Source organism: Marmota flaviventris, chromosome 3 (assembly GCF_047511675.1).
Source record: "Marmota flaviventris isolate mMarFla1 chromosome 3, mMarFla1.hap1, whole genome shotgun sequence".
NCBI classification, from domain to species: domain Eukaryota; kingdom Metazoa; phylum Chordata; class Mammalia; order Rodentia; family Sciuridae; genus Marmota; species Marmota flaviventris.
Window position 1 is genome coordinate 101,129,207 of NC_092500.1, and position 27,247 is coordinate 101,156,453.

Sequence of the window (27,247 nt, forward strand, 5' to 3'; positions counted from 1 at the left end):
CCTCATTCTGCCACCAATCACAAAAAGGCCAAAATTAACTGGTCATGGACCAGCCCTCAAGATTGCTAAACCTGGACTTCTTAATGTCAGAGATCAGGCAAGTTCCCTCTCAGGAAATACTTTAGTTCTCAAATTTTAGAACTACCAGCAAGAATGAATATGCCCTGGAATGAAAGTGAATCCTGTCATAGGTATGGGGTCAGGTCTAGGATGCTGTCAGAGTTGTACCAGGAGGGATTAGTGAACTGGAGCTGAGCTGCTGTATTCCCTTCATCAGCCCAGTCAACAACAGCATCAAGTCCTGTATGGTGGTTACCACCATACCTAAGCAGAGCAGCCATTCAAGAGGGTCACAAGAATTCTGGGGGACTGCAGGCTGGACAAGGCTTGAGATGGCAAATGCCATTTCCAAGCGTCTTTTCTCAGACACACTGATAACCAATTTACAGTTGGTTTCCATTTTAGTATTAAAATTTAAGGCTCTTAAAACAAATGGAAAACAATAAGTCTACTTCCAAGAAGTACTAGCCCCAAAGTTTGGGAGTAGAGGTAGGACAACAAACAGTATTTTCCTTATCAGAATCCTGCAACTTGGGCAATTAACAATGTGAGCCATTTAAACTTGCCTCAATCTGCCAGTAAGAACTGTTTGCTGAATTTTGTTTCAAATAAAAAAGTATGGCCAGAGGATCAAAGTGTGACTCAAGGAAATGTGAATATAAACAAACCTACAAAACATGTTCCTTCTCTACCAGGCAGCTTCCCTGAGGCAGCCCCTGAGACTTCCTGAGTACAGGAAGGTCACTCACTCTTTGCTCTCCTTGCTGAAGAACGATGTTTTCTGGTTTTAGATCCCGATGAATGATTCTGTTTTCATGAAGGTATCTAAGCGCAGAAGCTGAGGGAGTGGAAAGGGGAGTGAGTTTTTATTAAGTTTAAGAAATGCTTTTCATTTCAGAATCTCCTATCCTATATAATGTGCCCCTGAAATGCACTCTATAACTTTTAGTGCACAAACTCACTGTGGCAGGAAGGGGCCTAGGACAGATGCTCCTCAGTGGGCTGAAGAGGAGCTCAATGGTAGAGCACTTGCCTAGCATGCACAAAACCTTGGATTCAGTCCCCTGCACTATAAGAAAAAAAAATTCTTTGTGTCTTCTAATTTGTATCATTGGTCTATGTGTCTATTTTGGTGTCAATACCATGCCATTTTTGTTACTATAGTTCTGCAGTATAGTTTATGGTCTGGGATTGTGATGCCTCCTACTTCACTCTTCTTGCTAAGAATTGCTTTGGCTAATCTGGGTATCTTATTTTTCCAAATGAATTTTGTGATTGCTTTTTCTATTTCTGTGAGGAATGTCGTTGGGATTTTAATTGGAATTGCATTAAATCTGTATAACACTTTTAGTAGTATGGCCATTTTGACAATATTAATTCTGCCTTGCACCCATGAGGTCACCAATTATAGTTTAGAGCAGTGATTCTCAAACTGAATTACCTGGACCAGTATCACTTGAACTTAGAAATGCTAAATTCTCAGGCTTACTTCAGCATCACAAGTTCTCTAGTTGTACTGACACTGAAATAATCTAAGGGGAACTTCTCTGGTCTTGAGGTATGAAAATCTAAATTCTGCAGGGAGGGCAAAAAGGCCATTTGGGCAAAGAATACTATGGTCATTAAGACCTAGAGTCTAACGAGGCTGGAGCTGGCTTTAAGAAGATATTGGGAAGCCTGAGAGGAACAGAAAAGGAATGCCTTCAATACATTTCGAAAGTTCGGCAGGTATTTATAAACTGTGCCTAGTTCTCTAGAAGGTTCTGCAGGGGATAAAACAAAGGACACAGCTCCAAATCTAAGAATTTATGTGGAAAGCGAGCCTATAGAAAACTGCCTATGAGGTCATTTGACACACACAGCTTCTGCTGTGAAGAAGAAATGGGATATTACACAAGGAGGGCCATGGCACAGAGCAACAGAGATCCATCCGTAACTTGGACTCCAAGAAGAAGTGATTTTTACCTGTAAGAGAGGTTTAATCAACTTTAATAGCTAACAAGAGACTAACTAGGGAAGAGAAAAATGGAATGAGTATTGGAAAGAGATAAAATTATCCCTATTTGAGATGATATGATAAATATGCATAGAAAACTCAAAAGACTAAAAAATGGAAAGAATTTAGTAAGAATCTAGTTGGCTGGAAACAAAACAAGTGTATACAAATCAATAGCTGTCCTCCGTATTAGCTTATCTAGTTGAAAAGGAGAAAAAAAAAATCTCTTTCACATTAGCAACAAAAACAAAAACATCATGAAGTGCAATTAGCAAAAAAGTAGTCTTATGTGAGGAAAACTACATGGTATAAAGATAAAAGCATAAATAACATTAAAAAGTTTTGAAAGTTTACGACAAAGATATTATAAACAAAGTCCAAATACTAGAAATAAAGTGAAAGTCAACAATCAGGGAATGGCTGGACAAATTATGGTAGATCCACAGTACAACTGGCAACTCTTTTAAAGTAATTTAAGTTTATAGTTTCTGACTCAGAGGGATGTCAATGATGTACTGCCAAGTGAATGGTATGACCTGTTTTTTTTTTATGAGAGTAAAAAGCAAAAGCAACAGCAACATTAAGAGAAGTTTAAAAACAAGCCCTCTCTATGCCACCACACACATGCTTAAACACTCCCATGCCCATATAAGCACACACACAAAAACACACATAAACTCTCTTTGGGTCAGACTGAGAATGCAGCCGTGGAGAAGTAGGCAGCCTTGCAGGATAGGTGGCTGGTCCTGTCTATTTGCATCAGGAGGGAGCACTGTGGAGAGAGGAGAAAGCCTCCACAAAAACCAAGTGATCAGCATGCTCTGTGAGGACTTTCACCTGAACATTGCCTAAAAATGCACTTGAAAGGCGAAATGAGAGAGCTCAACAATGGAACTACATTTTATTAGGCGGGTTTTAGCTCAGGACATTAAGCCATACTGCAAAGTTGCTAATTATATACCCTTTTAAATCCAGTCTTTGAACATAGTTTTAACATTTCATACTTGTTCCTGATTTTCTTTTCTTTCATAAGGGACATAGTAACCTGATTGGATTAGGTACAATCACCATCCAAATGAAGTCAAAGTTGTGCTGCTTTCCATGTGCCTGAAGAATTCCACTCTATCTTGGTCTCAACCTTGTTTTCTTATTTTGGCAGTACCAGGGGCAGAACCCAGGGCCTCATGCATGCCAAGCAAGCACTCTACCATTGAGCTACATACTCAGCTCAAATGCATTAATTTCTAAAAGTCAAAACTTCTTACCAACACTTTCATTTTTATTTTGCTATTTTTATTAAAGAAGCAAAGTGAAGTATAATAAAACTCTAATAACCACACCCACAAAACCTTACAGTCAGAGATAGCACTGCTATTAATCTTGAACTATCTGCCAGCAGGCACCAAGATCACACAATAACTTAAAATTTTACTGATGGATTCAATAAAATTTTGGTATGTGACAAGCTGTTGAAGAATATCAGGATATAATGTATGTAAAAGTGTGGGTTAGTTTATTCCAAAGCAGACTTATGTGAAACTTGAGACTCATGTAATTTGAGGAAGTACATATGCCAGACTAAGACAAAGGCCCTGAAGCCAGAAGTGTAACATTTTAAGGCAAATTACATGGGGTGGGAGCAGGTGAAGTGTTTCAAAAAGTCCCCGATGAGGAGAAAGAGTTCAGATGAGACAACATGTTATTCTCTACACTTCACTCATTAAGTGAAGAGGGATGGCAACTGAGTCCACTGATGACTATTAATAACTGTTTATTTTGATGCTTAAGCAACTGTACATAACAAACTTTAGTTCTCATTTCAGGGTGGTCATTTATTCTCAAATATTTCTGTTCACTTAACAAAGTCTAGAATTAAAGAATCTAACAGGTATAGTTATAGGTAGTTTCTTTACACATTTACACATTGTCTAACTGAAAACAGTAAAAATTCTGACAAGCAAGACCTCTTAAATGGTTTCTCTTGCAGAACAGGTCTTCAAAGAGTTTAGTTTAGTCAGACAGAGTCACATTTCACAAAACAGCCTCTGAAGAACAGTGTCAGGAAATAAGTCAAAATTGTCTAAAGCCAAGAGAACCTTAGTTTAAACTGGATGAAAAATGCAATATTGAGATTTAAGAAAAACAGTGTTGCATCTGGAAGTTTATTAAAAAACAACAACAACAACTCTAAACTCCTGGCAATAGTGATAGTACACATTTATAAAAATTGGGAACTACATCACTCCAATGCATAAAAGCCAAGAGTTAATTTTTCATGTTCTAATAGCAGAAACAAGTTATGAGAAGTGCTTGCTCTGTGTGAACTTTGATGTTATACCTCAGGGGCTGGGGATGTAGCTCTGTGGTACAGCACTTGCCTAGCATGTGTGAGGCTCTGGATCCATTCCCCAGCAACACACATACAACAATTGTTGACTAGACTACACTGTGGCATGTCCTAGAAAGGACACTGCAGAAAGAAGAGTCCCAGTTGAAGAATCTTCTACAAATAACAGCAGCTATTATCCTCATCAGGAATGGCATGCAGAGACTTACCCCAGTGCTCCCTTAGCTTATGAGGCAGACACAGACATACAACTGAAGAATGTGACTATCCTGTGATTCTTACTGATAAAACACAATTCTAAATCACAGCCTGTGTATTTTTTCTGGACAACAACCCAAGTTAGGGAATAGCTGGACTCACTAGACTTCAATGTAGAAAGGAGCTTTAGAAGGGTTGTGTCTATGAATCCCTACTTACCACACCACAAGTTTCAAGAGATAACTAAGCTCACTTCAGAATACCTGTTTAAAGTACATTCCACTGGGAAGAAATGGAAAGACAAATGGATCAAAATCTTGAGACAGAGATTAAAAGAAAAAAGTAAAGGTAGTCACCAAAATACAAGTTGCCACTGACTAAGAATGGCAATAGGATGCCCATGCACTCAATCAAAATTTATTTTGTCCCTAATATGTGCCAGCCAGTTTGTGTCCCTGGATTTTGCCAACAAAACAGAGTGGAAGGCCAACTGTGGACATATGGAGAAAGATTTAGTCTGGCTGGGTTTCCCAGCTAAAACAGGCTCTATGACTAATCAGCAAGGTAGCAAGGCAGCAACACCAAGTGCTGAGGAAAGTGTAAAATCATTTCCTCAGTCCTTCAACAAGTACTTGTAGTGTCGTTAGGAACAAGGGAAGAGGAATCCTGTGAAAGAATCACTGTGTGTGCAGTATCAGGTCTAAACCTCTGCCCACAAAGACAAAAAGGCTGAGGGCCCTTGGGGAGGTATACAAACAGAAGCCTAATAAGGGGCAGCATGCACAAAAGTCAGCAGGAGGATAAAAAGTGGATTTTGAGAGTCAAGTATATGGTAGGCTGGCTCTAGAGGGTGGGGAAAATGCTAGATTAAGAAGATTAGCCATTAGCTAATAGTATAATGAAATGTCTTTTCAGAGGCATGATAGATTAGCAAAATGTGGATAAGGAAGCCAGTAAGAGGTCATGACAGTGATTTACTGTGACACTGAATTAGTGGAGGCAGTAGTAACAGGGAAAATGGAATATACAACACAGGCAGGTTAAATGGACTGAAGAATTTTTAAATGGGAGGGTATGGAGCAAGAGTAGGGACAGATTCTAAGAAGAGCAAGATTAAAAATTGACACTCATGTTGGGAAACTGACAGAAAGATGGGTCTAGTGACACAACAAAGTGGAAGCTGGGAAAGGCTCTGGTTTAAGGAAGAAGTCTAGGACTTCAATTTGGAATCAACTCTAAGAGAAATTCTTGTAGATATGGATATGGACTGAGGATAGAAATCAGATTTTAGAAAAGAAATGGTTAATAAAGATGACCCAAGAACAGCCTGGCAAACAGAATACTAGAAAGCAATGGGCCACTGATCCATGTGGGGAAGGATGAATGGGATGAAGCAGGAATGAGGAGAAAGTAGGAAGACAAAGCTCCTGGCAAAAGATCATGCAGATGAGTCTGTGGCAAGCTGTCAGGCTGGGACAGCTGAGGGCAACTCAAGGACAGTCTGGGAAAATCATTCTGCAGATCAGCTACCTAAGCAGTGAAATGAAATAGCTGGGGTGTAATGGACCTTAGAGGTCACTTAGAGGCTCAAACCCCTCATTTAAAATTGAGGACCCTCAGACCCAGAAAGTCACCAGCCTTGCCCAAGGTTAAAGAGCTGGTAAAGCAGAGAAACTCAGGACTGAGAGCCAGCTGTCTTCTCTTTTGTAATTATATTATATTTATTTATTAATCTGGTTATTTTTGCTTTTCGACACACTTTCTATAGAAATGATCTGGGATCAAGTAAACATGTTTTGTTATAATCAACAGTAGAGTCAGACTGATGCATTCACTAGAACAAGCAAGAAAATTCACAGGTAGGAAAACACTAAACAGAGCACTCAGTTTTCTGATTCCTAATGGAGTTCTCTTCCCTCAAGCCATGTGTTCTCCCTGGAACCCTCTCTGCTCTTTACTATTGAAATACTGGATGCCATCTAGGAGCAGCTGCCAACAGAAGTGGAGATGGTGATGCAGGGAACAAAGCACAAATAATGTGGGGTGGGATTCCTGAAGACTCAGAGAACAAGATGGTTAGTGTCATAATTTGGATCTGGAACGTCCCCCAAAGATCCATGTGTTAAAGGCTTGGTCTCCAGCCTTTAGCACTATCAGGAGGTGGTGGAACCTTTAAGAAGTGGGGATGAGTGACAGGTCTTCCAGTCACTGGGGGTGTGCTTTTGAAAGGGATAGTGGGACTCCAGACCCTTTTGTCTTCTTCTTTCTCTTTTGCATCCTGGTTGTGAGGTGAGCAACTTTTTCTAATCTCATGCTCCCCACCATGATGTGCCCCACTTGCCCAAAACAATGGGGCCAAACAAACATGATCTGAACACCTGCAAAACTGAGACAAAATGAATCTTTTCATAAGTTGATTACCTCAGGTATTCATTACAGTAATAGAAAGCTGACTAATATATTCAGTCACCACAGCAAGTCAGCCACCTAGAGAATCAAGGAGACCAATCCTAACGTAAGAACCAAAAAGGCCATGACAATCCACAAAGGGGTCCAGACTGCCCAGCTGGCCTCAGCATGGGCAGGATCCCCCTAACCCCTGGTACAAGGGAGTGCTTGCTGTCTGACCCTCTGTTTTGACTGCTCATCAGTTTCTTCCTCCACTGGCAGAAGGAAACACAGTCCAATGTTTTCCAAAGGATAATGAGCAAGATGTTAATTTACAGTCCACTTGCATATAACTTCCTTGATCTATTTTAGGATCAAGTTGTGTGGAAGGCCAAATAATTTCTGGCTGCTCCACACCTGCCCCCGCATCTCTTTCCAGTGTAAGGGCAATGGTTAGCAAGCTTGCCCTAGTATAGGAAGTGGCGGGCTCCCATGTGCTTGCCTAATTTCCTCATGTGTATTCTGCAGTGTTATCTTGTCAATGTAAAGTTCAGTGGAAAAATCCTACCTATGTCCATTATCTTGATGCTACTCTAGGGAGGGCAGAGGTACAGAAGAAATTAGAAGCAAATAAGCTTAACCCTGAAGAGAAGGCAATAAATCTGGACCTTGCAGACAAGGGTGTGGCTCTGACACTTATCTGAAGTCAACAGGGAAAGGAACAGCAGTGGCAACTCCAACATAGGAAACGTGGGGCCAACACTTGGAACAAACTAGAACAAAATATGCTCAGGAAATGTTTCAAAATACAAAAGAATTATGTTAGATTAGCTGCTCCAAGTAAAGCTTTTGAAATTTGACTCAGTCATGAGATTCCCTGCAAATGAAATAAATCTAATGGGCCCCGTATACAAATCAGAAATGCAAATAAAAATGAATTACAAGTTTATTAGTGCAGCCACAAAATCAAGGGGTGTGACTGCATCCAAAAGCTGACTGAGATAGGAATGGATCTGGGGAAGGTCAGCCACTTCCAGGAAGAAAAGTCTCATAACACAACCACCTGTCAGGTTTGCTGGATCCAAACTCAGGTCACAACCCAAATTAGGACCTGACATTTTTCAAAAAGGGAACCATAAATACAAATCCAGAGCAGGAAGGAAATGAGTAAGGAACAGCTAACTGTACATTCTGCTAGGAAAAGAGTGTTATGCTATGAGCTTTGGGTATACCATCTCATTTTATCCTTATAACAATTCTAATGAAGTTAGTCACATTTCTAATTGATAATTAATAATTCAGACATTCTGAAAAATTAAGTAACACACCCCAGGTCATACTGCTAGTAAGTGGAAGAGCTGGTTTAAGGACAGTATGTGGGCATCAGGTTTTTGCAAAACTAAGTTCTTTTTTGTGTTAATTTCCTTTAGGGTTTATTTCATTCATTTGATAAATATTGATAGAGAAGATGATATATACAAGGTATACTCTTCTAGAAGCTGGTGATAAAGCAGTTACTCAGGTTTCTGCCTATAAGAAATTTAATTCAGGACTCGGGGTATAGCTCAATGGTAGACGACATGCTTAGCATGTGCAAGGCCCCAGCACTCCCCACAAAAAGTAGTTTAATTCTAGTTTAGAAGTTCTTCAGAGCCTAAATATTTCCAACTTGGGGTTATAAATAGAAACAAGAGAGAATCAGTGACTTAAAGAATTAAATCCCCTATTTCATATAGGAGAGCTGAGCTGTACCACATAAGCACTTTAAAGCTCACCTGTCCTCATTATTCTGATTCACATATAACTTACATCTGTGTGGGCAACTTGCATAATACAAAAGTTACCACACAAGTTAATGGTAAGAAGATTCAAAATATACCCAGGTGAAAAAAAAATCTGCAACCAGTAGAGGTGTTATTAATATCAGTAGAGAACTACTTAGGAAAGTAAAATGGCAGAAGACAGATATGGCTACTTGAGCCAATAATTTAAAGACCTTCTAAATAACTACTTGCTAAACATAAATAATCTGGATGAGCAAGCCATGCTGCAAGGAGTCAATAAATCAAGTGAAATTCTTGACCTCTAGATTAGATGGTCTAGGTAAATAGTGAGGGCCCTTCCTGCAGACACACGAAGGTCCACAGACAGAGAAATCAATGAGGCCAATGGTGACTGCCCAGTCAAGTCAGATAAGACTGATATAATGTCAGCTTGCCCTCCATGTGAACTCCACCCAAAGGGAAAAGACACCACATATAGAGGGAGAAGGATTCAGATTACTGAATCTCAGACTTCATTAATTGATTCCCCACTGTCCCTTCACCCTCTATCCAAAGAAGCAGAGTAAGGGAGATGGACTCACACTAGCAAGGCCAAGTGACTGATAGAGACTAGAGGACAGCTCAAGGGTTGGAGAATACAGCTTCACCAATGTGGCAAAATGCTGACGATGGGTGAATCTAAGGAAAGGGTGTGTGAGTTTCACTACACTACTCTTGTAACTTTTCTTTTTTTGACAATTTGCAAGAAAAAAAAAAACTTAAATAAAATGTACAGCTTCAAAAGGTTGAGATAAAGGGGGAATGAAAATGAAGTCATATCCAAAATAGACTCTGACCCTTAAGATCTCAAACTATCAATATGTACTAACAACCTTGGATATTGTTGGATTTTTTTTTTTTTTTAATTTTTAAAAAAGGACCTGAGAAAGTCTCTGTGGCACTTCTGGTGCCTGTTTTCCTAGGCCAGAGCCAAGGCGTGGGAACGGCATGTGACCTCTGCAGGCTGAGGTGACTGTTGTCTCCAAAGCCAGCCTGGACTTCTCAGAGAATGCCACAGACACCCTCATCTGAGGACACTGACAGTACCAAACGATTAAATAAGGGTAGTTTTTCCAATGCCAGCGGCTGGCAAAAAATTATCAATGTGGGAGTGGAAAAATTCATTGCCAACAGATGAAATTCATTCAAATGACAACGTATTCCATCCCTTACCATTCCAGGAAAGTAGGGAGCGGAGTTTTTTAATGGGAAAGGAAATCTGTTGCTCTATATGCATCATAATTCACTTCATGACTTAGTCAGGAAGGAAGGGAAATCTATTTGAGTTCAGTGCCTGCCTGACTAGTCCCTGTTGACCTCCCCATTCCACTGGGGCCCCACCATGACCCCATCCAACCCTCTGTAAAAACCAAAGAACTGAAATGTCTCCCCTCTGTGCTCTGCAAGGACTCACAGAGGTACTACATTCTACCTGAAGGCCTCAGCCTGACTTCCAGGGAAGGGATTTACCAATGTCACTCAGCAGGGTGAGGATGGCTCCTTCTCGCAGGCCACAGCAGTTCTCAAATTGGTTCAGGTACTGCCAAGAAGTTGAAAAGCAGTGTCAGTGTGAGTGTTCACAAATTACCAATCAGCCCCACAGTATCATACCAGTGTCAAAGCCAGCCCTTGGCTTTGGGGACCTGCTTTTGAGGGAGGCTAAGCAGCAAAGTTGGCAGAACGGTCAAAGGAGGAGCTGGAGAGGCAACACCCCCAGAGGCTCTCGTGCATACACAGCACTGGCCCTGATGGGGGTGGGGTGGGGTGTCTGAGTCATTCTAAGATGAGGAACTTTTGGTCTCACCTGTTGCTGTAGTCCTGAGGGAAGCAGGCCAGAATTTAAGCTCAGCTCAGCTGGCCAGGCTGGGAAGGCATTCACTGAAACCCACCCTCTGACCACTTCCCTGACATTGCCTTGCAACACGGTGATGACAGCAGGGAATAGTTAATGTGCACTTACTACATGAGCTCACTAAGGTTTTACCTGCATTATCTCACTGAATCCTCACAGCTTCTGCTTAGGTAAGCACTACTAGAGTTTCCATTTCAGAGATGGGGGCACTGAGACTAAAGGATTCCAATATCTATCAGTTCAAGAAGCTATCAGAGGGCAGGGCTAGAAGGCGAGGCAAGCCACCTGGTGATTGAGCCTGAGCACTTACCCTTTGCCCAACTGGCCACTTGACTTATCAAGGGGCTCCATGTGTGCTGGAAGTTGGTCTCAAATGAAAACAATGGAGAAAGAAACCTCCCAACTAGGGAGTATGGTCACTAATTAATATTAATGTTCCTGAATATTCCAAGGACTATTTACCTATATGGCATACAGACTTCACTCTTTTGTTGTTGTTGTTGTTGTTTGTTTGCTTTGTTTTTTGAGGCAGAATCTTGCTTTATTGCCCAGGCTGGTCTGGAACTCCTGAGCTCAGTAATCCTCCTACCTCAGCCTCTAAATTAGCTGGGACTACAGGTGTGCACCACTATGCCTGGCTGATTTAACTTGTTAAATCAATTCTGACTTTGGCATGGCTGGCCAAGTTTGTCTGTGTCCATGAATGTAGATTTTGAACTTTTTAGAGGAGGGAAAGACAGGCTCTTTTTTGGAGAACAAAAGAAATAACAGATGACAAGAACTCTAAGCAACAGTGCCCTCCCCACAGTGCCACACTCCAGGTAACAGCAAGAACTGAGGCCTCTGCCTCCCCAGAGATCACCTGCAACCCAGGGGAGTCATATTGGAATTTTCATCATCTTCTTCCTTCATTGGCTCTTTGTTGCCTAGAAGACCAAGTGAAAAATACCCTGCTCCACTTCAAGAATCCTTGGTAATCTGGCCATAGTCACCTACTGCCCACAGCTGTCCGCTAGGAATTCTCTATTCAATTATAACAACAAGGTTTTATCTCCACACAGCTGCAGTTAGTAACTGGATGATTGTCAAAAGGTTAGAAAAACAGGGTGGAAAAAATCAAAGCACTGTCACATTCCCATTTCTTACTGGCCACTCCTGAACCATGCCAGTGACTGTATTCACATCCTGCCAGACAATTCACCATTCCCAGGGCATGCCTACCTCCCATGGCTGGAGAAAGTTCCTCACATAGATCAACCCTCATGGAAACTTTCCTTTAAAAAAAAAAAAAAAAAGGCGGAAATGCCCAGAAGAATGAGAATAGCACATGATGTGAGTCTGGGAAACTGCCATGTATAGACAGAACAGAATGTGCATCCCTTCCTCTGATCCCCACAAATCATGGACTTTCTAGAGTGAAGAGTTGAGAAGAACTATACTAAGAACAGATCCAAGCTTTTATTTTTCCTAAGTGGCACTTCTCAGTTTCACAGATGAGGAGGAGCTTGTGGTTGGGTTCATAGCAGTGTGACCCCAGCTCAGCTCTTGCACTCCTGAGGCCTGAGATGACCTGACCTCTCTGGTCTATAATATCCATCTATACCACAGAAATCCTACTTGTGCACAAACATCATAAGGCTGTTGAAAACCATAAACAGGAACCATGTTAAAGCAGGTTGTGTAGTGCTGTTCTAGAGAACAGCTGGGGGTAGCACATGGAACCATCCCTGAGATGAGGGAGAGGTGCCAACATCCACCTTCGGGTGTAGGTTCTGGGACAGAGAAGGTCTCTTGGTGAGAAGGAAGAAGGCAAAACCCAGCAGGTGAGTCAGCAGTAGGTCTGGAACCACAACCAAGTGCCCCAATGACTAAGCCAGTACCCTTCCTGATATGCTCTGTGACTCTGTGCAGTGATGTCATATCTGTGGAGAAGAGTCCTCCTCATAAGATTGGCAGCAACACTGACCCTAAAGGATTGAAGTGGCCCTAACATGCAAGTGAAGAAAAGTTTGTGTTGGAACTCATCCAGTCTTTCCCCATGCTCCAGACCTGATGATGAGTTTTCCTTGTTACTTTAATAATCACGGTGAAGAATGTACAGAAGGCCCTTCCCTGACTTTCTCATAAGGGCTTCTGATTCAGTCTCTTGATTCACACACATATATACATATAACACCAGCCAAAGTGGGCACGGAGAGGGGATTTGAGAAGAACAAAAAGTTCAATGAAATCATCATGGCTCCTTGAGCTTCCTGGTAATGACTTTGGTCAGAGGTCCTCCTTTCTCTCCCTTCCCTGTGTCCCAGCTCTGCCTTGATGAGCTCTGTACCTCACTACCCTCAAAGCCTCACCTTTCGGAGATCTCCTCCTTGGCAGTATTCCATGGCCAGCAGGGGCAAGTCATTGGGTGCCAAGTTCTGCATCCCCTCAGGGACATCACGGGCAGCCACCACATTGGGGTGATTCAGTCTAAGAAGGAGGAGAAAACAATGAGGGCAGAACCTGAGCTTCAGTTCAAATCCATTTCCCCTCTCCATGTATCAACCTTCCAACCAAGGCCTGGAGTAACCAAGGGTCCTCAGAAACAAATAGAGGAAGACAAGGACCCAGGAACAAGCAACTTACCTCAGTCACTAGGTCAATTAGCATCCACCCAGCTCTACTTCCAGCACCCTGAACTCAAGCACCCTGTGAGTATATCATGTGTCACTTAATTTTCTTTAGAGGGCCCCATTTCTAGTCCTTACTGTATTACAAAACTGCTTCTAAAAGCAGAGAAAACAGAAGGACTTCAAGCTCATTCAAGAGGATGACATGTGCATGCATGTGAGCACATAATCAAGGTGGACACCTGCTCCTTTTCCTTTATTTGAAAGGTTGGCAGAGGGAGCACCTGTTTGCTGTCTTCCAGGCTGACAGTACTATCTCCATGCTTTCCTAGCTCAGGGGACAGCATCCACCTGGCAAGTGATAGACCCTGGCTCCACAATGGAGGAATAAATATCAGCAGTAGGCTCACAACAGTAGAGAGTCTCATGCCACCTTAGAATTGGAAATACAGGGGAAAGAAATTTTTGCTAACAAAGGAAAATTCACCATGATAGCTATTTATTTATTGAGATGGGGTCTTGCTGTGTTGCCCAGGCTGGTTGTGAATTTGTAGGCTCAAGTGATTCTACCACCTCAGCCTCCCAAATAGCTGGGACTACAGGTATGCTTCCATAACCATATAAAGTTATTTAATGTAATAAATAAAACTGGCCACAAGGCCCAAAGTAGTCTTTATATGTTACTTCTCTAGAAGTCTCTAGAAGAGGAGAGTCATTTATTTGGACAGCCTGGCAGGTGTCCCAACAGAGGGAGATATGATTCTCTTTTCAAGATGCAGCAGGCATGGCCATTGCTGCAGATTTCATTTCAGCATCCCATGGCCATGGTAGCAGCTCCCACAGCTCAAAATGCCCAGACCCTCACCTTCTCATGATCTGGATTTCCAGGCACCAGCGGTCTCTGTTCCGTGGGCTGAGCTCCTGCCGGCACTGCTTGATCGCGATCTGCTCACCTGTTTCCTATAGGAAGAGCAGAGTGGGGATAGAAGAATGAACTACCAAACGTGGTTACCTCTTGGGGCTCAGAGACCACACAGTTGTCCCTGAGAGAGCTCAGGGTATCTTCTCAATCTGGCTGCTCTTCTCACCACTCCCACTTTTCAGCCTGCCCTTCTCCCACATCACTTCTACATGTAGAATCTACAAACCCTTTAAGACCTTGCTCCATTCCCACCTCCTCTATGGTATCTCTGCTGACCATTCCTGCCCAGAAAAATTTCTACTTCTCTCCAAACTCTGTTTGGAGACTGCTTCTATAATAGGTTGAACCAGGTGATACTGTTAATATATGACAACTTTGACCTACAAAAATGGCACTCATACTGGTTCAACCCAATACTTCATGCCATATTGGGTGTCATCATTGTTTCATGTAAGAGTTTTGTCTATTCAGAGAGAATACAAGCAGAGTATAAGAGATGGGACACAGGCCAGCCCAAATTCCAACTGTCTTTACCACCTATGTGACCTTGGGGTCACTACTTGCTATGACTCAATATCTTCCTTTATAAAATAGAAATATTGATACCCACCTTCCAGGGCTGTCATGAAGATGAGCAGTGTCCTGTCCCTGGTAGGTGTTTGAAGACCCTACTAAGAGGACAACTTATCACAATGTAGATACTCCTTCATTTAAAAACCTCTGAAGTTTGACTCCAACTTGCTTACCCTGCCACTCCCCAATGGTTCAGGCTTCCAAAATTGCAGCTAAATTACACCATCTGTCCTGGTCTGTGCTTTCCACATCTGTGCTCTTGACCACACAGTACAGGCAATGCTAGCCCCTGACGGAGAGGACCTTGTCTTCCGCTGAATTCTTATAACAGGTAATTCTTTCGCTGCATACATCTATTAAAGAGCTATTTTATATAGGGAAACAGGGCTTTTTCTCTTTTCTTTGTTAAATTATAAGCTTATCCATCTCTGTGGCTTTAGCCTCTATACTAGTAACTAGCACAATGTTCTCTACTGTGGTTTCTTAAGTGGAAGAGAAGGCAATCAATATATTTTGTGTGTGTGTGACTAATCAACTGAATGGTTGGTTCCTAAGGATTAGGAATTAATCCTAAGGATTAAGTCACCTCTCATCACTGGTGTACCAAAAAGCCAAGCGGGGCACATATGAGCAAGGGCTCTGAGACTGCAGAGCTGGCAGCAGCTGCGGCCTCCACCAGGGGGCCTCCAGGATGGTTAAGGGATAGCAGTGTCCCCAGCTGCAACTCCAGTGGCATCAGACTGGAAGCTAATCCAACTACTAGTGAACAACTGACCTGCGTCAGTGTCCTGTGCATTCTGTGCATCCGCAGCAAAAATCTCCTTCAAAAACCTCACACTCAGCACACACCTAGAAAAGAGCAATGGCCTTGCAGGATGGTGGAGTAAATGTGACAATAAGGAAATATTTCAAAACTATACCCAAATTCTACAAATTTTGTGCTTTATAATACACTCTATTTATGTAAAGCTTTATTTCCATGTAAAAAGGGCAAAGAATTACAAACTATAAAGATCTTTAAAATCAACTACATCTATATAGATAATACTGTTGGCCCCTTTGAAGGATATCCTGGAGGCCCTGTCAGACCATTTTCCTAGGTTTCTCATTTTATGAAAATGCATACTAAGGAATCCTAAATGTTCTAAGTGTTACATTCATAAGGCACTGAAGGGGACTTAAAGACATGCACAGGATTGTGGCAAGTCTCCCAGTGTGCATGCTGCTACCCTGAATTGCATCACAACCTCACATATACCAGACTGGCCAAGATCCTCGGCAACTAAGAAGCCAACTAATAAGAAAAGGAACCACGCAAATCTCCAAACACAATCAGAAGTTGTCTAATTAAGATCACTAAATCACCAGTCAATAAGCCAATTCTAAAACTGGCATTCAAGAACTCAAAGCTTCAGAAATAAGGTGGAAGCATCATTTGACCATTACAGCTCCACTGCCAAAGAGCAGATATTTACAACACCTCTAGCACTCTTTCAGAAGCTGCTTTTTAAAAAGCCCAAAACTGCTTTGCTCAAGCTCTCTGAGCAGTTATATGTCTACTTTCTATTTTGATGTTTGTTTTTACAGTACTGGAAATTGAACCCAGGGCCTCACAAAAAATAGGCGAGCAAGAGCTCTACCATTTAGCTACATCTCCCACACCTACTCTTTTTAAACAGTTCTACTGAGATATAATTAATGCAATATGTCAGTCTACAAATTGGAAAATTGTAGTCTTTTGCTGAACACAAACATTGTATCTAACACACAGCTACCACCTGCACAATCCTAAAGCCAAGAAAAGATTTTTTAAATTTTTGAATTAAATTTATTTTATTGGTTCTTTTTAGTTATACATGACAGTAGAATCCATTTGGACATAATTATAAAAGCACAGAATAGGGGCTGGGGATGTGGCTCAAGCGGTTGCGCGCTCGCCTGGCATGCATGCGGCCCGGGTTCCATCCTCAGCACCACATACCAACAAAGATGTTGTGTCCGCCGAGAACTAAAAAATAAATATTAAAAAATTCTCTCTCTCTCTTTAAAAAAAAAAAAAAAAAAAGCACAGAATATATCTTGTTCTAATTCAGTTCCCAGTACCTCTTCCTCCCCTCACTCCCTGCTCCCTTCCCTCTATTGATCTTTCTGCCATTTAATCCATAGTTGTTTTTTTTTTTTTAGTTAATTTATTGGGTCATACATGATGGCGAGTTTCACTGGTTATGTATTCATATATAAACATAGGAAAATTGTGTCAGATTCATTCCACTCCTGTTTCCAACCCCCTTCCCTTCCCTTCATTCCCCTTTGTCTAATCCAAAGTACCTCTATTCCGAGAATAGATTTTTATAATGATGGTTGATATTAAAGGCTGAGGATTAGATTCTGCCCTTCAATCTTCAAACTCAAACTAAAAAGAGTGAACTAACAAGTCTTGGAATAACAGCAGAGTTGAAAAATAACTTTCTACTTATGGATAGCTCAGTTTAGCCCTACAGTTGTAGGGGAAATCCTAATTTCCTAGGCCTAGGAATGTCTGCAATAGATACATAAACTTTTCCTAACACAGTGGCCCTCACTGGTTCTAGGTAATACTCTAAAACATTCCCATTTTTCTGATTAATGATTCATTCAAAACAGAAACCCAAACAGGATGATTTTGTTACTAAAAATATACCTGCTCTAGAAAGCAAAATTCAATTAAATGGTACAGAAACAGACTATAAATACTGGTTTTGAAACCCTGGAGAGTTTATTGTTTCTTTTTCTTTTTTTTTTTTTTTTTAAGAGAGAGAGAGAGAGAGAAAGAGAAATTTTTAATGTTTATTTTTTAGTTTTTGGCAGACACAACACCTTTGTTAGTATGTGGTGCTGAGGATCGAACCCGGGCTGCACGCATGCCAGGCGAGCGCGCTACTGCTTGAGCCACATCCCCACCCCAGAGTTTATTGTTTCTTAGCAGGGAAACTCAGATACTAGTCAATGACTTACTGTATTTTGCTTGAACCCCTGGAGTCTTAGTTCAGTTCTATGAAGCCCAGACTTGCCCTAAACGATCTCAGTATCAAACTCTCTAGTAAGTGGATTCCTCATGTGGGACAAAATTTAAAATTGGCTCTATTCTGAATAAATAAAAGGACCAAAAGTATTATCTATATTGAATGTGGTTGATTTTTAAGGCCCTCACAATTTGCAATTCTTTGCCTTTAATGCATGAAAATATAAAAGTTGACTAATTGGAATAAAAAACAAATAAAAAATAAAACTTGTATATAAATGTGCAATATAAAGTTCAAAAAAGGTAAGGGTGAAGGGACACACATCCACAGACCTGATGGCCACCAAAAGGTGCTTCAGCAGAAGTGAGCCAGAAGGTCAGTTTTACATAGGAAACAAAAGGGGCTAGCCCAGCTTCCCTAAGCTAGCCCCTTAATGACTCAGGGGAAACTCACAGGAAACCAGAGCTCCATTTAGACCCTTAGCCCAGAAAAGCCATTGCTTGTTTTCATGGCAACCATGAAACCAGGCCACAGTAACAATTAGTAATAATCTCCTCATTCCTTCTCAGACCCTGACTCTCAAGATGAATGTTTTGGAAAGAAGGTGCTAATCTGGACCCAGAGAGATTATGTGGACAGGACCAAGGCTGGGGAGTCAAAAGGTCCAGAGTCCGGCTGCAGCTTCATCTCTAACTTAACAGGTGAGGGAAACATTCTTTCCTCAGCATTGATCAGAGACTGTGACTCCTTCAATTGTACTTAAAGCAGAGCAGAGACACCTAATGGACACAATGGACTCCAATCTTACCCACAGGAGCCAGAAACACGGGCTCAGGAGACAAATGTGTAACTCCTTCCTCCTTCACCAGGCAAATGTGTGGTGTTGAGCCTATTACTTAAGTCTTTGGTTACTTATCCATAAGTGACTCTACTTTTTATTCATGACTCTACCTCTTCCAGTGTTGCCAATTAAATGGAACTGTAGCATCTGATAGTAAGCTTTGGATTAACTATAGCACTATCAGTTCCTTTCTCTGATCCAATGTAAATGTTGCTCTACTCACTTGAAAGGTCTTCTCTTTTCCTATCAGGCTATCTACCTCCTTTCAAGATCTTGCTGAAGCTCCATTCCCTCGAAGAAGTCATCCCTTGCCTCTGAGCATTCAAAAGACACAAGTGGACAGGCATCTAGCACAGCTGGCACATGCCATTTGATAAATGGTAGTCATTATTATTTCCACAATATTTTGTGCTTGTATTTAGACTTACTCAATATATTCCCAAGTACTAATTTTATTACCTCAATTATAAGAACATCAAGGACAGGGTCATCTATTTTTGTTTCTATATCCCTGATGTAGCTTAGACCCGCCCAGTAAATTCATAGTGAACTCACTAACCAAATCAGTCTTCAGGACTTTAAATCACACAGACAAGCAGAAGTGAGCTGTATTATCCAGTGTAGGATAGTGCTATTTCGCCGGAAGGATAATTAATATTACTGCCTTCTAATAGCCAGTGCATTACCTCCATCCTCACAAGCATCCCATAGGACCCCAGGGAGTATTCCCAGCCTCTTTTACATCAAAGTATACACAGAATATATTTCAAGGCTTCCTGAGATGTTTTCAGATTCTCCCAGAGAGCAGTTGCCCCATGTCCTGCTGACTGTGTTGGGGATCCAAAGCTGAGGAGGGAATCAGTATCTCAGAAACCTCATAATGCATATGGGAACTTGTGACCCAAAGCCAAGACTGTGACACTTCAGGGTCAGGATTTGAAGCAATATCTATATGATTATAAGCCACTTTTTTTCCTTGAATGCTTTTTCCCAAAAGGTACAGCAGGTTGAAGTTACTAGAGTTACCGCATTTTCTTTTTCCTTTGAATGCTAAATAGGTCTTACTGGAACTATTGGGCTATCTAAACTACACTGCTAAATGGTTTATGCTGAGCATTGGACTGAAGATTTAAGAGCAGACTGACAGCAAGGAACATCAAGGCCCACACTTTGTAGGAAAATCAGAGAAACTGGGAGACCAGGGGTGGGATATTTATTATCCTTCCTCACTGGGATATACAGTTGAATGTCCCTTTTCTGAAACACTTGGGACCAGAATGTTTCAGATTTTGAATTTTTTTTTCTGATTTTGAAATATCTGCATATATATAATGAGATATACTGGGGATGGGATGCAAATCCACTTGTTTCACATGCACTTCTTCCACATAGCCTCAAGGTAACTTTATACAGTATTTTAAGGGCAGCTGCATTTTATTTATTTATTTTTATGTGGTGCTGAGGATCAAACCTAGGGCCTCCCACGCGTTAGGCGAGTGCTCCACTGCTGAGCCACAACCTCAGTGCATTCAGCTGCATTTTGACTGTGACCTGTTGCAAGACCAGGTATGGAATATTCCACTTGTGGTGTCATATGGGTGCTCAGAATGTTTTAGATCTTGGAGCATTTTGGATTAAGAATGCTCAATCTTAATTGCTCAATCTTAACTCTTTTGGGAACTCTTGGTTTAACCAGAAAGATTTACATATTTTGTCCTTCAAAGAGTGTTTCCCCTAATGCTTTAAAATGGTTTGAATTGAGTGTGAAGAATAAAGGAGTACTAGGAATGAAATACTGGGAAGGTCCCAGGGTGTCTCTATTCATGGGCTCTACCTGGAGAAACCATAGTGGTGAAAGTCTGGTATTTGAACAGCTGTATACCTTCCAGCTCCTTTACTTACTAGCCTAGCCTATTTGGGTACATTACTTAACCACACTGTATTTTAGTTTACTCAGCTATTAAAAATGACAATAGACAGTAGTACTTCCTGTGAGAGTTATTGTGAAGACTAGAGATAAAGCAGGTGAGATAAGGCTGGGAGTGTGGGTCAATGGTAGAGCACTCGATTGGCATGCGTGAGGCCCTGTGTTCCATCCCCAGTAACACCAAAAAAAAAAAAAAAAAAAAAGCATGTATGATACTTACCCTAATGCTAGCATATGATGGATTCTCAATAAACAGTGGGTCTGATTAACAGGCATCATTTCTCTGACTATGAGTACCAATTCTTAGGCTTTTAAAAGTAATTTCTCCTGGGTTAACCACAAATTTTCTTCCACTTGCAGACAAGATAAACCACAAGAGTATTGGAAAATGAACATCGTTAAGCATTATACTTGACTGGAGTTAAATAACCAATACTAATGCTTCAGCTACCCTGTTTAAGAGGCTTTGAATAGAACCACATCCTACAGAGAGCAGCTTCTCACATTCTGATCTTATATAGTGATTGAAGGCCTCCCCTGAGCACCCTGAAGCCCCTCAGGGCTTCCCAAACTGAGGAATTACCCACAAGGATGACAGAAAGCTTTCTGGGCTGAGCAGGTTCATCAGAGAGCATCACTAAAAGTCTGTTAACATTTGGCTCCTCCCTCTCTCTCAACCCCTTCCACTGTCCCACCACCAAGTTTGGTTCATTTTACACCTAAAATAACACTTAAATGTACCCACTTACCATCATCTTCACCACTATCAGTCAGTCCAACCTCTCACTTGGGCTACTCCAAAGACTTCCTAACTGGTCTCTCCACCTTATTACAGTGGTGCCAATGGTGTCCCAGGATCAGCTAATTGTTCAATATTCTTAGTTTAGTAAAACTTGGTTGTTCAACTGTTGGTGGCTTGAAATTAGTCATGCTGGGAATAAGTAACCCCATGGAAATGGTTGTTAACACTAAAAACCAGAACATTTATTTTTCTTCTTTGTTGTTGCTGTTGTTTGTTTTGTTGTTTTTTGTTGTTCTGATGACTGACAAAAATTTCCCAGCACACTACTGACTGCCTGGATCCCATCCAATGTGCCCTTACAGTCAGAATAAGCCTCCAATACCATGGTCCTTCTCCCCCACTTTGGATCAAAAGTAAACCTTCTCGGGTTAAATTTCCTATGAATCTCTGCAGGCTTTGAATAGAAGCATATTCTACAGAGAGCAGCTCCTCACATTCTACCTTTAGCTGCCTACCAGCTGCACACCTTGCTCTCCAAGTCCCCCTTCCAGTCCCACTGGCCTTGCAGTCCCACCCACTTGAAGCACCATTTCCATGGGGATGCCCCCCTCTGACCTCCTGACTGATCCTACCTATGTATAAGGTATCAGTGTATGAGGGGTCTTCAGACTCACTTATCACAATCAGAGTACACATTTATAATTAGTTGATTAACGGCTCTTTTTCTTCTCTTAAAAAGTTTGTTTTAACCACCATTTAAGCCATAACACACATTCAATAAATACTTAAAAATGAACTGAGTGAATGATTTTGTGCACCAATACATACATAAGATCTTCACTATGCCAAAATCTAAAGAAATCCAGAACTGACCCATCTTGACATGGCACTCCTACACACAGACAAAAAGTCAGTCTATGAGAGGCATGCCAAATGAGTGGAGATAAGGAATTCAATGGAAGAATGAATTCCCAGGGAATGAAGCAGCCTGTGAAAAAGGGTTGATGGAGGTGGCCTACAGGCCTATTCCTGGAGGAATAGGCAGAATTTATGTAAAGGAGGAGAGGGAGGCTTGTCCCAGAGACAGGGCTCACAGATTAACCTGTTGGAAGCCAAGGTGCTAGAAGGCAAGGTAGACAGGCTGTGGAGGAACCTCAAACAACAAGAATAGTAGTCAGCTTCTGTGTTTTTTGGTTTGTTTTTTTTTTTTTTTTTTTTTGGAGGTGGTACCAGGGATTGAACTCAGGGGCATTCAACCACTGGGCCACATCCCCAGCCCTATTTTGTATTTTATTTAGAGACAGGGTCTCACTGAGTTGCTTAGTGTCTTTCTGTTACTGAGGCTGGCTTTGAACTAGCAATCCTTCTATCTCAGCCTCCTGGGACACTGGGATTACAAGTGTGCACCACAGCACCTGACTAGACTTTTTTTTTTTTTTTAAAGAAAGAAAGAAGGCTTTTGAAAAGGGTAAGTACTGGGAAGCAGTAATACTAGAGAATAGTACGCACACGTGCGCATTCTCTCTCTCTCTCTCTCTCTCTCTCTCTCTCTCTCTCTCTCTCTCTCACAGGTCCACATCTATAAAGCCAAAAATAAATTCCATCTGGCAAAAGCTTTTCAAGTCCAGAGAGCAGACAGAGGTCATACTGGGCTAGAGATAAGAGACTCAGGGCACATTACGACAGAACTTTTTTTTTAAGGAAACCAGGATGTCTGCAGTTAAGCTGACTCTAGAAGCACTAGGCTGTGTAAAAAAAAGTAACATAGTCAAGGTTTATGTGACTGCAGAATGATCTGGCTCTTTTTGTTTTAATGCTAGCTCCTGGCTATACTGACCAGGACAAATATGAGGTAGTTGTATATCTTTCTTTCTTTTTTTTTTTTTTTTTTTTTGGTACTAGGGATTGAACCCAGAGGCCTTCTACCACCGACCCACCACCACCCCCAAAACTCTTTTTATTTTCAGACTAGGTATGAGACTTAGGTCTAAGTTGAAAAGGTTGGCCTTAAGCTGCTAATCCTTCTACCTCAGTCTCTCTAGTCACTGGGATTACAAGTGTGTGCCACCATGCCAGACTTGAGATAGTTATATTTCTAAGGGCCCCTTATCCATAGGGTTTGCTGAAATCCTTGTTTCCAAGTTGGGTGTGTGAATATTATCACCTGTGGAATAGTACTCTGCTCTCTAGGTCTGACACCCACATTCCTTGGGGGTCCTTCCACTGGCTCAAAGTTGACAGGACTCAAGACATGGCCTGGAATGATTTCCAACTAATGATACAGGAGAGTGACCATCTATAATGACCTTCTGACATAGCTGGCTAGCAAACTTGATGACCCTCTCACTCACTGCAGCCAGGATCCTGGAAAGTGGTTGGTAGTTTCCTATCCCCTATTGTCACAAAAGATCCTCAATAGCCCTTAACTAAAAACCATTCCTTCAAGGATTTCAGTGGGTCTGATTTTGGGGTCAGGAACTTAATTTCAGTTATTTGGTGAATGAAGATTCCCTAGAGAAATGGTCTCCAAATTGGATATATGTTCTCTAAGTTTTACCCAAGACTGAAATCTTAAAAAATGAAAAATAAAATTGAGCTTCTGCACACAGCACTCTTCTCAGATCATTTATTGTGCTATGTCTGACACTGGAGGTAACCACAGGAAAGTACGCAAGTAGGTGTTCCATGAGCAGGAGGGTGGACAAGGGCAAGTTACAGCCCCACTTGGGCAGAACTATTGATTTTATTATGCAATTTAAAGATTCTCATACAGTGAACAAGCAGCTTACAGAGAGTCCTACAGAAGATTTCAGAGCATCTAACATCTGCACAAACACAAATGTGGGAGAACTGACACTTCTAATGTTAGAAGGACTAAACACGATGAGGATCTTATCATATTCAAAAAGATATAAGTTCAAATAACTAAAAATTATCTGAAATATGGACTTTCATCCATTACCCTCAATAATATGCCATCCTTGTGTTCAAGCGGGTCTGTGTATTTTGTGCTATAAATAATACTGGAGAGACATCACAATTAACAAATATTTAAAATATTTTAATTTTTAAAATATTAAAAATTTCATTCTCATCCTTTCAATTTGTCTGTCTTATAACATTTATCAGCATGTTATGTATTAGTGCCTGATATTTGAATATTCTCAGAGACATATAATGTAAAATACGTAAATGGGGTTAAGCACTTAATTTTTTTGTACTATTTAAGTAGTACAGTTAATAGAGGTTTGAGAGTCAGCTTAGCAGCCCCCTCCCATGGCCCCTTTCTCACTCTCCCATATGACCACACCAAAGGGGAGGTCTTCTGTCCACTCAGAACAGTGAGAACAGAAGCTATGAAAGGGGGCCATCTTCCCACTCTCCTCCCCTTCCTCTGCTCAGGCTGCAGAAAGCCCCTACCTGATTGTGCCATCGGATGACGTTTCCAAATCCCCCTGTCCCAAGTCGTTCTTTCATTTCCCAGGCCCCACATGTCTGGGTTGGCAAGGAAGGTGACCAGCTCATATTGATGCCCTGCTAATTCTGTAAGCAATTTGGGGTGGAGGACAAAAGTTAAGGTTAAGGTTCAGGTGAAAAGATTGAGCTCAAGGAGATGGAGAAAGTAATGAGATACTACTGCTTTCCATGTGAGAGAAGAAAAAACTGAATTCGTTTGTAAGTAAGCCAGTTTGTGTGGTTTGTTTGGGGTGGCCAACTTTGGGCTTTCTCACCTTCCCCCACCTTGTCTTCGAGGAAGCCAGCAGGGAAGAGTCACTCGAGGGAGATGCTGCCCCACACGCTAAGACCTAGAAAGGGGATCCCCCACCTGACTCCTGCGAGGGGCGCCTAGACTTGCCCGCCTTCTGCCCAAGGGGGCAGAGACAGAATCTATTTCTGAGCTTCCCCACGGTCACATGTGTCTTTACAAGTCAATGAATCACGGCTGTCTCCCAAACCACCCACCTGGGGCTGGGGCCATCCTGGCCAGAGCAGAGAGAAACGCTCCCGCGCCCGGAAAACCCCGGTTTTTAAACTCCACAGAAATGTCTTCAAAGCCTGAAGTGAGGGGAAAGGAAAACAGGACGGGGAAAGCCCGCCCCGGGCAGAGGGGACACCAGGTTGTAGGTGGCACCTGGAGCCCCCGGCCCGCCCAAGGGACTCACCTGTCGGCGGGGACGCGGGACAGGGGACAGGCTCCCGGGGGCAGGGGAGACAGGGGCTGGGGTGGCAAAGCTGGGGGCTCTGACACCCCCCTGAAGACATTAAAACGTTGGAATCTTAAACCAGCGACTTCCTCAAACACTTCCTGCTCTGACGTCACGATCACATGGGCCCTGGCCGGCTCTTAAAGGAACCGCGCGGGGCTGCGGGGCTGCGGGGCTGCGGGGCAGGCCGCCACGGTGCCAGCGAGCAGAGCAGCACGAGCCTACCCAGCCCCAAGAACCCTGCCCAGGTGACTCCCAGGGCTCAGGGAGAGGGTTTGAAGGTGGCTTCCAGACAGCTCTGGAGGAAATCGGGGAGACTGCTCACTAAGATGAAAGAATGGCCCTAAAATGAACTAATACGCCCGTGTTCTTAGACGAGCGACTTCTACCTGCAGCGGTTTCTGCGACAGGGGCTTGGGGATTTCCTTACCTGGCACTCCTAGGGTGAACTTGACACCGCTTCCTAGACTTTTAACTAGGTGGAATTTCCCGCGCCCCCGCCCCCCGCTAGGATTGACTTAGGGACTGTTTACAAGAATTGCCCGCCTGTCCTCCCACAGCGCTCCCCTTGTTTGGCAGCTACTTGGCTTGATGTCAAGAATGATAAATAAGAGCGGTACTCCTCAAAGAGTCCCAGACAAAGAGAATCGAGTAGTGTTAAACTAACTTGGATTTTCATCTCCAGTAAGGCGGGGGAAATTATGGGAAACTCTCAAGCCTTGAGATTCATGTTCATCACCTACCTACTTAAAATTGTAACAAGGTCTTCTACCATTGAGTTTCTCAGTTCTATGGCATTGTATTAGCAGTCAAAGGCATTGTGTGTGTTGGCACATTTTACTCAAGCAGGAAAAACCATATTAAAAGAAACCTGATGATAATACTTGACATTTTCAGAGTGCTTACCTTGTGCCAGGCACTATCCTAAAGTCTGTACTTAGATTTCCTTAATCTGCAAGTCAACCCTACAAATAGAAAATATAATATTAATATCATTATCCCCATTTTGCCATTGAGAAAACTGATGAACAGGAAAAAGTCTTTATCCCAAAGTCACAGAGCTACTGATTGAAACTGAATCTCAAACCCAAGGAGCTTGCATGTTCTGGGTGCATGTTCTTTAATATTTGGTTGAAAGTAGCATGCTAAGAAATTCAGAAGGCAGAAAACTGAAATTTGAATCTACATAATGCTATGGATGACCTCTGATGTTAGGGCAAGTTACTTAGCCACTCCTACATTCTTAAAATAAAATACAGGCATTATTAGGCTGAGTTACATGAAATTGCCTTTTCTTTAAAAAGAGATCAAGACATTAGTAACAAAGATCAGCAATTTCATCTGGTTCAGCCTAATAGCAGCAGTACTGAAGGGCACATAAATTGTAAAAAGAGGCACCAGAAGAGTTGTGAGGAAGAAATGAGGTATTAGTAAAAGCAACACTTGATACAGGGGACTCTCCTGACTGAACAGAGCCCAGGGCTTGAAGTTAATTCATAGGAACATTTCTTAACTCAAAAATATGAGTTGAGGGTGCCTAGGGCTGTGCTAGGCTCTTGGACTGCTCTTTTGTTTATTTATTTATTTTCTTCTTTTGTGGTATCTCATACAGGCTAAGCATGTGCTGTATCACTAAGCTATAGTATTTCTTGATTACCCTATAGTCACATTTGAATTACATACTCAACTTCAAAGTAAGAAAAAATAGGAGTTAATAGACATAAAGCACTTTGAGTAGTGCCTGGCAAAGTCTAGGCATTGC

General features: G+C 41.9%; 1 protein-coding gene across 4 annotated transcripts in view; it reads right to left on the reverse strand.

The window, feature by feature from the left end:
• Window positions 1-25,585, reverse strand: part of Ikbkb (inhibitor of nuclear factor kappa B kinase subunit beta) — a 49,040-nt gene extending 23,455 nt beyond the window's left edge. For 3 of the 4 annotated variants that reach the window (XM_071610172.1, XM_027939229.2, XM_027939228.2), the window contains exons 1-6: window positions 25,444-25,585; window positions 24,701-24,823; window positions 14,139-14,233; window positions 13,016-13,133; window positions 10,283-10,352; window positions 810-898 (exon numbers count right to left, since the gene is read on the reverse strand). In XM_071610172.1, the coding sequence (XP_071466273.1) occupies window positions 810-898; window positions 10,283-10,352; window positions 13,016-13,133; window positions 14,139-14,233; window positions 24,701-24,805 (477 nt within the window). In that variant the 5' untranslated portion in view covers window positions 24,806-24,823; window positions 25,444-25,585. Of the gene's footprint in view, window positions 1-809; window positions 899-10,282; window positions 10,353-13,015; window positions 13,134-14,138; window positions 14,234-14,805; window positions 14,867-24,700; window positions 24,824-25,443 lie in introns of those variants that run through there. The other variant, XM_071610173.1, reaches the window with a different exon arrangement.
• Between the last annotated feature and the right edge of the window lie 1,662 nt (window positions 25,586-27,247).